Source organism: Akebia trifoliata, chromosome 8 (assembly GCF_017979445.1).
Source record: "Akebia trifoliata isolate Shusen 1 chromosome 8, ASM1797944v1, whole genome shotgun sequence".
Classification (NCBI taxonomy): domain Eukaryota; kingdom Viridiplantae; phylum Streptophyta; class Magnoliopsida; order Ranunculales; family Lardizabalaceae; genus Akebia; species Akebia trifoliata.
The window spans coordinates 708958-721176 of NC_141382.1; the positions used below are offsets into that span (position 1 = coordinate 708958).

General features: G+C 37.1%; 2 protein-coding genes across 2 annotated transcripts; one reads left to right on the forward strand and one right to left on the reverse strand.

Annotated features, from left to right (window-relative positions):
• Nucleotides 1–221: 221 nt before the first annotated feature.
• On the forward strand, nucleotides 222–4123 carry LOC147395258 (heat shock cognate 70 kDa protein 2-like). Its single transcript, XM_086450429.1, has 2 exons — nucleotides 222–562; nucleotides 2143–4123. The coding sequence occupies exons 1-2, from the start codon at nucleotides 349–351 to the stop codon at nucleotides 3888–3890; spliced, it is 1962 nt and encodes a 653-aa protein (XP_086306555.1). The 5' UTR covers nucleotides 222–348; the 3' UTR covers nucleotides 3891–4123.
• Nucleotides 4124–7639: 3516 nt separating this feature from the next.
• Nucleotides 7640–11790, reverse strand: LOC147395259 (heat shock cognate 70 kDa protein 2-like). Its single transcript, XM_086450430.1, is given in 4 exon segments — nucleotides 7640–8094; nucleotides 8097–8258; nucleotides 8261–9592; nucleotides 11449–11790. Coding segments are annotated over 4 exon segments (1941 nt in total). The 5' UTR covers nucleotides 11663–11790; the 3' UTR covers nucleotides 7640–7861.
• Nucleotides 11791–12219: the final 429 nt, after the last annotated feature.

The following is a 12219-nucleotide window of genomic DNA, read 5'->3' on the forward strand; positions in this document are numbered from 1 at the left end:
GATTTTAAAGTCTCCGTCCGTGAACGAGACGGAGTCTACACGCAAAGGAAAGATCCTAAAAAAGATTTAAAAAAATAAAAAATATCTCTAGTTTTTCATTGGAAAATCCCAAAAGACATTCCTAATCGTCCAATACTTTAGATCCAATGGCTGAAATTCAATTAGAACATTCTGGAAACTCGAAAAAAATTCGCTAAACCTATAAATTATGAAGCTTTCCCTTCATTTTTTTAAATCACAAACCCTAGTCTGCGATTTGCTTCGTTTACCAATCTCGTTATTTTTCTTTCTTTTCAAACCTTCAGATTTCGATTTTTTTTGCGATTTTGATCGATTTGATCTAGTGAAATGGCTGGTAAAGGTGAAGGTCCTGCGATCGGAATCGATCTTGGGACGACATACTCCTGTGTTGGAGTTTGGCAACATGATCGTGTTGAGATCATAGCGAACGATCAAGGGAACAGGACTACTCCTTCGTATGTTGCCTTCACTGATTCGGAGCGTTTGATTGGAGATGCGGCTAAGAATCAGGTCGCGATGAACCCGATCAACACCGTTTTTGGTAAATTTTGATCTCATTTTCTTAAATCTGATGCTTTTTGTTTCTAGATCTGACTGTTAGATCCGTTTGGAGTGGATATATTCTGAAAATTTACAATGTTTTACTGTACTTCAGTAGAAACTTGAATGTTCGAATTTAAAGTCCGTCCTTGCCGAAATCATAATTTATATATATATATATATATATATATATATATATATATATATAAATGATTGAAGTATTTTAAGAGTTTGTATTTGCTGTTGTTTGTTGATGCATCTTTTCTGATTTATATTTTTATGATAGATTTGAAGCATTTAGATGTCGTCTTATTCTGTTTATATATTTCAAAAATATATGATTTTTTACAATATCTAAATAGAAATTGAATTCGTAGAGAGTTTTCTAGTCCTGACTTGCTGAAAGGCAAAAAAAAAAAAAAATTTACTTTTTTATTTTTGTTTTTTATGTGATTTAATTAATTTAAGATTTTGTAGTTGCTGTTGTTGTTGTTGATGATGATGAATTTTTCAAATCTATACTTTTCATAAAAGATCTTCTCTAGGTCTGGTTTGTTAGATCTGTGAAATTTATTTAGATCATAACTCATTGGAGATTTCATTATTACTATTATTATAAATATACCATTGCATAGCTTTTTGGATAAGCTCTATCTTGAGATCTCAACAAAATTGTTTCTTTGTGATTTTTAATGTACAAAGTATCAACAGGATCCATGGATCTATTTGTATTGTTTTTGTAGAAAATAGGTGCATGATAACATAAAAAAATAGAACACAAATTAATTGTAAAAAAGAATGATTCAGGATTATGTAGTTGGGCAAGGTTACCTATGTCCGTGAGCGATGATGAGATAGTTTCACTCTTTATGTGAAGACCAGGGTTACAATCTCTCAATCTCACTTTCTGTCAGAAAATGTGAAAATCCCTTTTAGAAATCCTAAAATGGAGTTATAGTTCATAAGCATGAAATTGCCCTAGAAAAAAACTATGAAATTGAATAGAAAGTTAACACCAAAAAGTTTTAAATCAGGATTGAATCCCCTGATGCCCTGTGTTATTCCCACTACAATCCTCCAGCCGCCTTGATGTGGAGCTCGGCCCACAGAATCTTCCACTTGATTTACCGTAGGCTAATACAAAGTAACCTTCAATCATGGTTTTAAATCTTGTTGGAGACCGAGATGACTTGTCCGAGCTGTCTCGGTGTCATCCACCAACGAGACGAGTTGACAAGTCGTCTCAAAGACATGATTTGATGTCAAAACGAGTTTTAAAACCATGCCTTCAAATGAACAAGCCTAAACATGTTTATTTGCTTTGCTTCTATTCCTTGTTGCTTAGATATTAATCATTTTTAGTCACTTTCATGTGCTCACCCATTTTTTTTTTTTTTTAATTTGTAGCTTTTGTTCGTAAATAATCATATCTGCCTGTATGAAGAGTTTTTTTTTTTTTTTTTTTGCAGTCATTTATTTTATGCCTATGTTTTCTATTGTGGTGTATTTCTTGGAAATTCTTTTGAATTTTTTTTCCATCTTGGAACTTTCTCTGAAAGTATTGTTCGTTGTCTTCTCCAGATGCAAAGCGATTGATTGGCAGGAGGTTCAGTGATGCCCCTGTCCAAGGTGACATGAAGCTCTGGCCTTTCAAGGTCATTCCAGGCCCAGGTGATAAGCCCATGATTGTGGTCAACTACAAGGGTGAGGAGAAGCAATTTGCAGCTGAGGAGATTTCCTCAATGGTCCTCATTAAGATGCGTGAGATTGCAGAGGCCTATCTTGGTTCAACTATCAAAAATGCTGTGGTCACTGTCCCTGCATACTTCAATGATTCCCAGCGTCAAGCTACTAAGGATGCCGGTGTCATTGCTGGCCTCAATGTTATGCGTATCATTAACGAGCCGACGGCTGCTGCCATTGCCTATGGTCTCGATAAGAAGGCAACAAGTGTTGGTGAGAAAAATGTTCTCATTTTCGACCTAGGTGGTGGTACCTTCGATGTTTCCCTCCTCACAATTGAAGAGGGTATCTTTGAGGTGAAATCCACTGCTGGAGATACCCATCTTGGAGGTGAGGACTTTGACAACCGAATGGTTAACCACTTTGTGCAAGAGTTTAAGAGGAAGCACAAGAAGGACATCAATGGGAATGCTAGGGCTCTTAGGAGACTGAGGACATCTTGTGAGAGGGCGAAGAGAACTCTCTCATCCACTGCCCAGACCACCATTGAGATTGATTCTTTGTACGAGGGTATCGACTTCTACACCACCATCACACGTGCCAGATTCGAGGAGCTCAACATGGACCTTTTCAGAAAGTGTATGGAGCCTGTTGAGAAGTGTTTGAGAGATGCAAAGATGGACAAAAGCACCGTCCATGATGTTGTACTTGTTGGTGGATCCACTAGGATTCCCAAGGTCCAGCAGCTGTTGCAGGATTTCTTCAACGGGAAGGAACTCTGCAAGAGCATCAACCCTGATGAGGCTGTTGCCTATGGTGCTGCTGTTCAGGCTGCCATCTTGAGTGGTGAGGGCAATGAGAAGGTGCAGGACCTATTGTTGTTGGATGTCACTCCTCTTTCCCTTGGTTTGGAGACAGCCGGAGGTGTCATGACCGTGTTGATCCAAAGAAACACCACCATTCCTACAAAAAAGGAGCAAGTGTTCTCTACCTACTCGGACAACCAACCTGGTGTGTTGATTCAGGTATATGAGGGTGAGAGAACAAGAACCAGAGATAACAACTTGTTGGGTAAATTTGAGCTATCTGGCATCCCTCCCGCTCCACGTGGTGTTCCTCAAATCACAGTATGCTTTGACATTGATGCCAATGGTATCCTAAATGTCTCTGCTGAGGACAAGACCACAGGTCAAAAGAACAAGATCACAATCACCAATGACAAAGGAAGGTTGTCAAAGGAGGAGATTGAGAAGATGGTTGAGGAAGCAGAGAAATACAAGTCGGAGGATGAGGAGCACAAGAAGAAGGTTGAATCAAAGAATGCATTGGAGAACTATGCATACAACATGAGGAACACTGTGAAGGATGAGAAGATTGGAGAGAAACTTGATCCAACAGACAAGAAGAAGATAGAGGAAGCCATTGAACAAGCCATCCAGTGGCTGGACAGCAACCAGCTTGCCGAGGCTGATGAATTCGATGACAAGATGAAGGAGCTGGAGAGCATCTGCAACCCAATCATTGCCAAGATGTACCAGGGTGCGGGTGCTGACATGGGTGGAGGTATGGATGAGGATGGTCCTTCAGTTGGTGCTGGTGGTGGTGGTGGTGGCGGTGCTGGCCCCAAGATTGAGGAGGTAGACTAAATGGTGGACAGTAAATTTTCCGTTTTTGTTTTAATTATCTATCTTATACTTCAGCCGTTTAGATTGGTGGGATTCTTCTGAATTTGGTTTTTTTTGGATGGCCATTTGGGATTATCTGGCCATTCGTTTTTTTCTTATTATTTTACTGTTTCGTTGCTTTTAACTATTTTTACTTATAGGATTTATATTATATTTTTATTAATGAGAAGTTGGAAGTATAATGTTGTTCTGCATCTACTTTAGTTTTCTCTCTAAAGTTTCTTTGTTGAAGTAAGTATTCTGCTGAGAGCATGATCAAAAGATTGCAGCAACCATCAAGGTCCTATGTGGCCTTTCAACAAGAAAGAAAATTACATATATAAACAATCCAATGTGTGTTGGCTTCTCCTTTAACAACCTCAACACACCAGTCTTCTTTTATGTTATAGCTAGGGCCATTAAGAACTATTATGAAAATACTTTAAAGAGAGTATACCTATTATTAAAGATGAGAACATTTGATTAGACCAAGTCTTTGGATTGGAAGTGGAAAATTTTACACTATTTGAATCTGATCTTAATACCACACGTACTCTTTTAAAGATTGTATTTCTAACCATCTCTCTTAAAATATTTTGTTCTTGATCAGATTTTGAGATTGAACTGTGTGTATCTCTCATTCAAACTAATCCATTTACAATGAAATTGCTACATAAAGCTATTGCCAAAGATAACTTTCTAACGGCACTAATAACTGATTTATTTATTTAAATACTAAATAGGTAAAATATTCACAATGACTCAAGGTTTATTAAAATTTAGTCAAATAAAAACACATGTATATAAGATGGAATATTATCAATATCACAAACAAAAAAAGAAAAAAAAGAGTATAAGATGAATGAGATAGAGGATAGCAACAATGAAGTAAAATATTATTTGGGTGCCCATTCCTTTTCTACTTGCTACAATTATTATTTGAATCATATGAATTGCTAGCAAGTGAAGTGCGCATAAAATCATACAAAACCACAATTTTCATGAATCAAAAACCCATTTGAAAATCAGGATTTCGACATCTGAGCTAACAAATCTCATGCAAAACGGCAGTGAAAAATTATTGGACCTGATGAATAAGCCATTTTCCCATACTATAACATTCCAAAATTATGTTTTCTATTGAATGATAATGGAAATATACCTAACAGGAAAACAAATCCATGGAATATACAAATACATGATCAAATGAAAAAAAAAAAAAAGAAACAGTAGAGATTAAAAGAAGAAAGAAAACATGTATGCTAACCACCTCTTCTTAGAGGATTGCGAACTTGGTCTAGCATTCCATTTTGTTCACGACTTATGAAGCTACTTCTTTCCCCCATTTCGAGTCACATTACTTGTATCGTCTATGAGACGTTGATCAAGAATCTAGGGAAACACCTAATGGCATAACTCTTGGACACAATAGCAGAGACAAGTGTCAAATTCATTATTAGGAGTCTACCATAAATTGTAGGAAGGACTAGAACATATAGATTACAATCCAAAAGGAGGAAATAGAACCCTCGTTAGAAAATAAAAATAAAAATAGAAAGGATAGGAGATCGGGTAATACAAGAATTGAATATTTTTAACAAATATCTACAGAATCGATTTTAAAATATCAAGCTTTGTAGTGGCGGAAAAAGTTGTCTCTATAAGAAATTTATAGTCTGTCGTAGGCACTTTTTAGCTGCGGATTTGTCCGCTGCTATAAGCATAATCTAAGAAAAATTGGATTTAAAATATCAACGTCTATGACAGCGGATTGTGGATTTATCCGCTGCTTTAAGCATTGTCCATAGAAGATCAATTTTAAAATATCAAGCTTTATAACGGCAGATTATTCTGCCGTTATAAGCAATGTATTTTTTTTTTTTTAATATGAATGTTTAACCGCAGATTTATCCGCTGCTATAAGCGTTATCTACGAAAATCGATTTGAAAATATCAGGCTCTATTGCTGCGGTATAAGCAATGTATAGTTTTTAGTAGGAACCTTTTAATGGCTGATTTATCCACTGATATAAGAGTTATCTAAAGAAAATTCTATTTTAAAATATCAAGCTCTGTAGTGGCGACAAAATCCACCTCTATATGTCAATTATTCAGAAATATCCACCACTAACACTATAGCTTTCGAGGATGTGGTGGTGGAAATAAGATCCAATCCAACACTCTAAGGTGGTGCCTTACTTGAGCTAAAGTTGCGGATAAATACGATGCTGTAGGTCATTTTTGTACTTAAAAACTTCTAAAATTAAGCCAATTTAATTATTGAGTTATTTTGTTTTTTGAAAAAAATTTGTAGCATTGAGACAATTGCAGATGAGGAATATTGTCATCAAGCAAATTAAAAGAAAGGTACCGCAATATCGAACAAAGGATTAACAAATAAAAAGCACTCCTATCTACTTTATTATGTATTTGATTAATATTTGCATAATTACATAATCATTAAACCACCTAAATACCACCTAAATTATATGAAATGATAAAACTTGTATCATGCATTACTCAAGAACAAGGTTTTAGAGCTGTGGAACTAAAAGAATAAAATTTCTCCCAATAGAACAGATTTTTAAAAAAAAAAAATTTCTTACAGAATTGCTGTAATCGCCTCAATCTCTGTTCCTGTTAGTCACGTCCCATGATCAATAATCTTACATTAACACATCTAAATGGTTTTATCAGATGAAATATCTGCTCAAAATCACTATAAAACATAAAGGCTCTGTTACCTCACAAACCAAGCCCCCAATCTTTCATTAGAAGCTAATTCTTTCCAACTTTGACTGAGATTTTTCTTTTATCGTTCTATTTAAAGTAAACGGGGTTATAAGAAATCTAATTTGCTTCACATGTCAGCTAGCTCTCCATGGGGTTATGCCAATCCTCAATAATGCATTGCACTGCCACTTTTGAATCCGAGACAACTTAGCTTAAAGAATAGCTCAGGTTAAGGTTAAGGGCTAGCTCCTCACCTTTCCTTGTTGTTTCAAGATCATAAAATAAGGATTGGTTTTTCACCATCTAAGAGGCAGTAAGGGTGACAATTGACCCTCCACCTCCAAATGAGGCCATCACTGGGTCATCAAAATTAATTAGACATTCAAATGAACCACCACTAATGTCACTTAAATCATGAACCCAAAACCATTGTTCCTTGTTCTATAGGGGGGCTCGGTAAGATGTCTAATATCTTTCTCAATAGGACTTTTCTAACCCCCAAATGGTGTTCAAGGGCTCTTTAACTGAATAGGCCATTTGAGGTTGATATGCCTTCAGAGAAATGAAAGCTATTCAGCTGCACGACTGTACACTAATCAAAATTCAATCAAGTAGAGTATTGTATCAATCAAATAAATTATTTTACAATATTCTATCATTCTCTTCCTTGACTCAGAATTCTATCGAGTAGAGCATTTATATCATTCAAATAAGTTTACTGCAACTTAAAACAGAATAAAATAGGGGCAACTTTGAGGCTTAATATAATTACTAAAGAGAGATTTTACCAAACAGGCCTATGAGGCCCACATGGATTTTCAAAATTAGCAAATCCAACACCTCAGCCTTCCAGACTTGACGTAAAAACTGAGATTGAAAAGGAAAGAACTATAAATAATAACAAAAATCTTTTTAACACTGATTTCTAAAACTAATGTTGATATAATGGTCCCCATGATTTTTAGATTCAAATAAAATAAAACCGTAATCCATGCGCATTCAAAAACATAATCCCTTAAGTGAAGATTAAGGCCAAAAACAGTTGAAACATGTTCGCAGAATTAAGAACAAAACAAAAGGGTGGGGCAATAGCATTATATCCCAACCAAGTAACCCCCCACAAAAAGGCCAAATCCAAATTGCAGTCTTTAAGCAAATTATAAGTCCCTACCAAAATAAATAAAAAACTACTACGAGACCCAAATTCTCACTACTTACTCTTAGTCGACCTCCTCGATCTTGGGACCTGCACCGCTTCCACCAACTGAAGGACCATCTTCATCCATGCCAGCACCCATATCAGCACCCGCACCTTGATACATCTTGGCAATGATTGGATTGCAGATGCTCTCCAGCTCCTTCATCTTGTCGTCAAACTCATCTGCCTCGGCTAGTTGGTTGCTTTCCAACCACTGGATGGCTTGATCAATGGCATCCTCAATCTTCTTCTTGTTTCTGGGTCAAGCTTAGCTCCAATTTTCTCATCCTTCACGGTGTTCCTCATGTTGTATGCATAGTTCTCCAATGCATTCTTTGATTCTACCTTCTTCTTGTGCTCCTCATCCTCCGACTTGTATTTCTCTGCTTCCTGAACCATCTTCTCAATCTCGTCTTTGACAACCTGCCCTTGTCATTAGTGATTGTGATCTTGTTCTTCTGCCCTGTGGTTTTGTCCTCAGCAGAGACATTTAGGATACCATTGGCATCAATGTCAAAGCATACTGTGATTTGAGGAACACCACGTGGAGCGGGAGGGATGCCAGATAGCTCAAATTTGCCCAACAAGTTGTTATCTCTGGTCCTCGTTCTCTCGCCCTCATATACCTGAATCAACACACCAGGTTGGTTGTCCGAGTAGGTAGAGAACACTTGCTCCTTCTTGGTAGGAATGGTGGTGTTTCTTTGGATCAACACGGTCATGACACCTCCGGCTGTCTCCAAACCAAGGGAAAGAGGAGTAACATCCAACAACAATAGGTCCTGCACCTTCTCATTGCCCTCACCACTCAAGATGGCAGCCTGAACAGCAGCACCATAGGCAACAGCCTCATCAGGGTTGATGCTCTTGCAAAGTTCCTTCCCATTGAAGAAATCCTGCAACAGCTGCTGGACCTTGGGAATCCTAGTGGATCCACCAACAAGTACAACATCATGGACGGTGCTTTTGTCCATCTTTGCATCTCTCAAACACTTCTCAACAGGCTCCATACACTTTCTGAAAAGGTCCATGTTGAGCTCCTCGAATCTGGCACGAGTGATGGTGGTGTAGAAGTCGATACCCTCATACAAAGAATCGATCTCAATGGTGGTCTGGGCAGTGGATGAGAGTGTCCTCTTCGCCCTCTCACAAGATGTCCTCAACCTCCTAAGAGCCCTAGGGTTGCCACTAATGTCCTTCTTGTGCTTCCTCTTAAACTCTTGCACAAAGTGGTTTACCATCCGGTTGTCAAAGTCCTCACCTCCAAGATGGGTATCGCCAGCAGTAGCCTTCACCTCAAAGATACCCTCTTCAATGGTGAGGAGGGAGACATCAAAGGTACCACCACCCAGATCGAAGATGAGAACATTTTTCTCACCAACACTTGTTGCCTTCTTATCAAGACCATAGGCAATGGCAGCAGCCGTGGGCTCGTTAATGATTCGCATAACATTGAGGCCAGCAATGACACCGGCATCCTTAGTAGCCTGACGCTGAGAATCATTGAAGTATGCAGGGACGGTGACCACGGCATTTTTGATAGTAGAACCAAGATAGGCCTCGGCAATCTCACGCATCTTTATAAGGACCATGGAGGAGATCTCCTCAGCTGCAAACTGCTTCTCCTCACCCTTGTAGGAGACCACAATCATGGGCTTATCACCAGGGCCTGGAATGACTTTGAACGGCCAGAGCTTCATGTCACCTTGGACGGATGCATCACTGAATCTCCTACCAATCAATCGCTTTGCATCTGTAGACATCATAACATAAATGAATAAATATACAAGACATCAGGACAACTTTTTTTCTATAGGTTTAAAAAATATATAGCTAAAAATCATAGCAACATATTGATTGTGAGAACCCAAGTGATTAGACCTATATAACAAAATTTGGAAGGAAAATAAAAGCATAAACATCTGGAATAAAATAGTTTATCAGGAACTATTTCAATAAAAAAAACTTAAACAATTAATTCAGATAAATATCTAAATAACAAAGCAAATGACAATTGAGATTAAATTTTAACTATATAATCTGATTTAAAGGGGATTAACAAAAACCCAAAAAAAAAATAAAAAAAAAAATAAGGCATAAAAGATGTGAAGTAAACATGTCAACTAATAAGTAAGGCATAGTCCCAAGTAATAACTTATTTTAAAAGTTAAAATTATTACAGGAACGCCTGCACTAACTCCAGATTTACATTACCAAGTATAGATAGAGACCTTAGATGTATGACAGAAACTCATTGAGAGAGCACAACTCCAATGGAGAGGTTTAAAAGTTGCCTTCAAATTGGCATCTTCTTCATTTCAAAATGAAGGCTCCAAGCCACTTTTCTACTCCAATGGGTTCCACCTTCAAATCACTATTCATTACTCTAAACAATATTCAAACACAAAAAAAATTTTAAAAAGGTAAAATAAAAATAGTTTTGCTATTGGCACTCCAATTTTTACTCATTATACTCCAATTTAAAGGGAAAAAATAAGAGAATTGTTATTGGCACTCCAACTTTAACTTATTGCACCCCAATTAAAAAAATTAACTCTCTCTCAAAACATTACAAAGGTTGGTTTCAAAGTATAATCACAACATTACAAAGATTTGTTCACAATCAAATATAATTTGTGAAAATTTTCTATTGAGCTTGATAGATTAATTGATTTGGTTTGATTTTTAAAATATAAAATGAAAAGACTTTGAAATTAGCAGGGGACAAAAGTGACATTTAAATCATGCCACATGAAAATAGGAAGCTAAAATTGACATTTATACCAAAAAATAAAAAAAGGGACACAATATGGTTTATTGGAAAAGGTGAATAGTGATAAGTGTTGGAGCCATGGATTTTAAACTTGTCCAAGACCGAGAGCTAACTCGGTATCAGAGATGAACGAACCAACTCACAAAGTCATTTTTTGACCGAGTTTTGCGTCTCACATTCAATTTTTTGAGTTATCTCACGAGACGTCTCAAACATATCAGAAAACTCGTCCGAGACGACTCGGTATCGGAGCTGAACTAGACGAGACGCGATACTGAGTTTAAAAACCATGGTTGGAGCTTCAAATCTTCTCTCTCCTCTTCAAATATGAAGCAATGAATAGTGATTTAAAGAGGCTTCTTTCAAAATGAAGGACGGTTGATTTTGGTTCAATTGCCAAATCCTCTATATTTGAATGTGAAGTTTTAAAGGACTGTTGGAGTGGCTCTATGTCACACATTTTGAAGAAAAATCACAAATTTATGCTCAATCGAACAGAACAATCTAATTTTAAGTCCAGATCTAGAAGAAAAACAAAGTGAAACACAGTACAACAAACAAAAATCGATTGGAAGTCATAAATTTTACTCACAAAGTTATGCTCAACCGAACAGAATAATATAGTCACAAATCTAGATATAGAAGAAAAACACATTACAACCCAGATCTGGTAAACAAAACAAGATATAATGCTCATGAAGTTTTCAAAATCCGCCTAATATACAGACAACATGGAACTAGAAGATTCAAAAGCTCTACAAACTATTTTATATCTCATAAAATTATATAAAAACAACGGATCTAACTGTAAGAGGACATAAATCTTAAAAACTCACCAAAAACAGTGTTGATCGGGTTCATCGCGACCTGATTCTTGGCCGCATCACCTATCAAACGCTCTGTATCCGTAAAACCTACATACGACGGAGTAGTCCGGTTTCCTTGATCGTTCGCTATGATCTCGACACGATCGTGTTGCCAAACTCCAACACACGAGTATGTCGTCCCGAGATCGATTCCAATCGCTGGACCTTCACCTTTACCAGCCATCCTTCTTCCTTGTTTCGATCAAAAAATAGGAGAAGTTGAGAGATCGAAAGTAAGAAGAAGTTTGGATCTCCAAACGAAAACGCTAAAACAAAAAACCTAGCTAGGGTTACTACGAGAGAAGTAACATGATGTGAGTCGTTTCAATATATACTTGAGATCGATTCTGGAATGTTCTAATGGACTTTTGACCGTTCGATCAAAACACGTATAGAAGGCAGATCAAAACACAAATGGACGGCTGACAACTCACAAAAAGTGTTTTCGTCTCTTTAGAGAAAAGTCACGCTAATTAATCTAATATATAAGTCGTTTACAATTACAACAAATTCTTATACTAGAGAAATCCAGACCGTCCCAATGTTAGACTAATCGTTTGACCAGATTACGGTGCAGCATTGGCGGTTCAGATTGATTATCTTGAACAGAGTTAACGTAGTGGACCTCTTCAATAGGTGAGATGCCATTGATCCGGACTAGGGAGATTTTTCAAGCCCTACTCATCAACCAGGGCTCAACCTGATTGATGGGCGAGACTGGGTTGGATCATATCGAATATG

What these genes read in the sequence shown, in the direction of transcription:
- LOC147395258 (XM_086450429.1), top strand. Translation starts at nt 349, where the DNA reads ATGGCTGGTAAAGGTGAAGGTCCTGCGATCGGAATCGATCTTGGGACG. An exon ending in CCCGATCAACACCGTTTTTG is followed by an intron (nt 563 to 2,142) that starts GTAAATTTTGAT and finishes TGTCTTCTCCAG; the next exon opens with ATGCAAAGCGATTGATTGGC.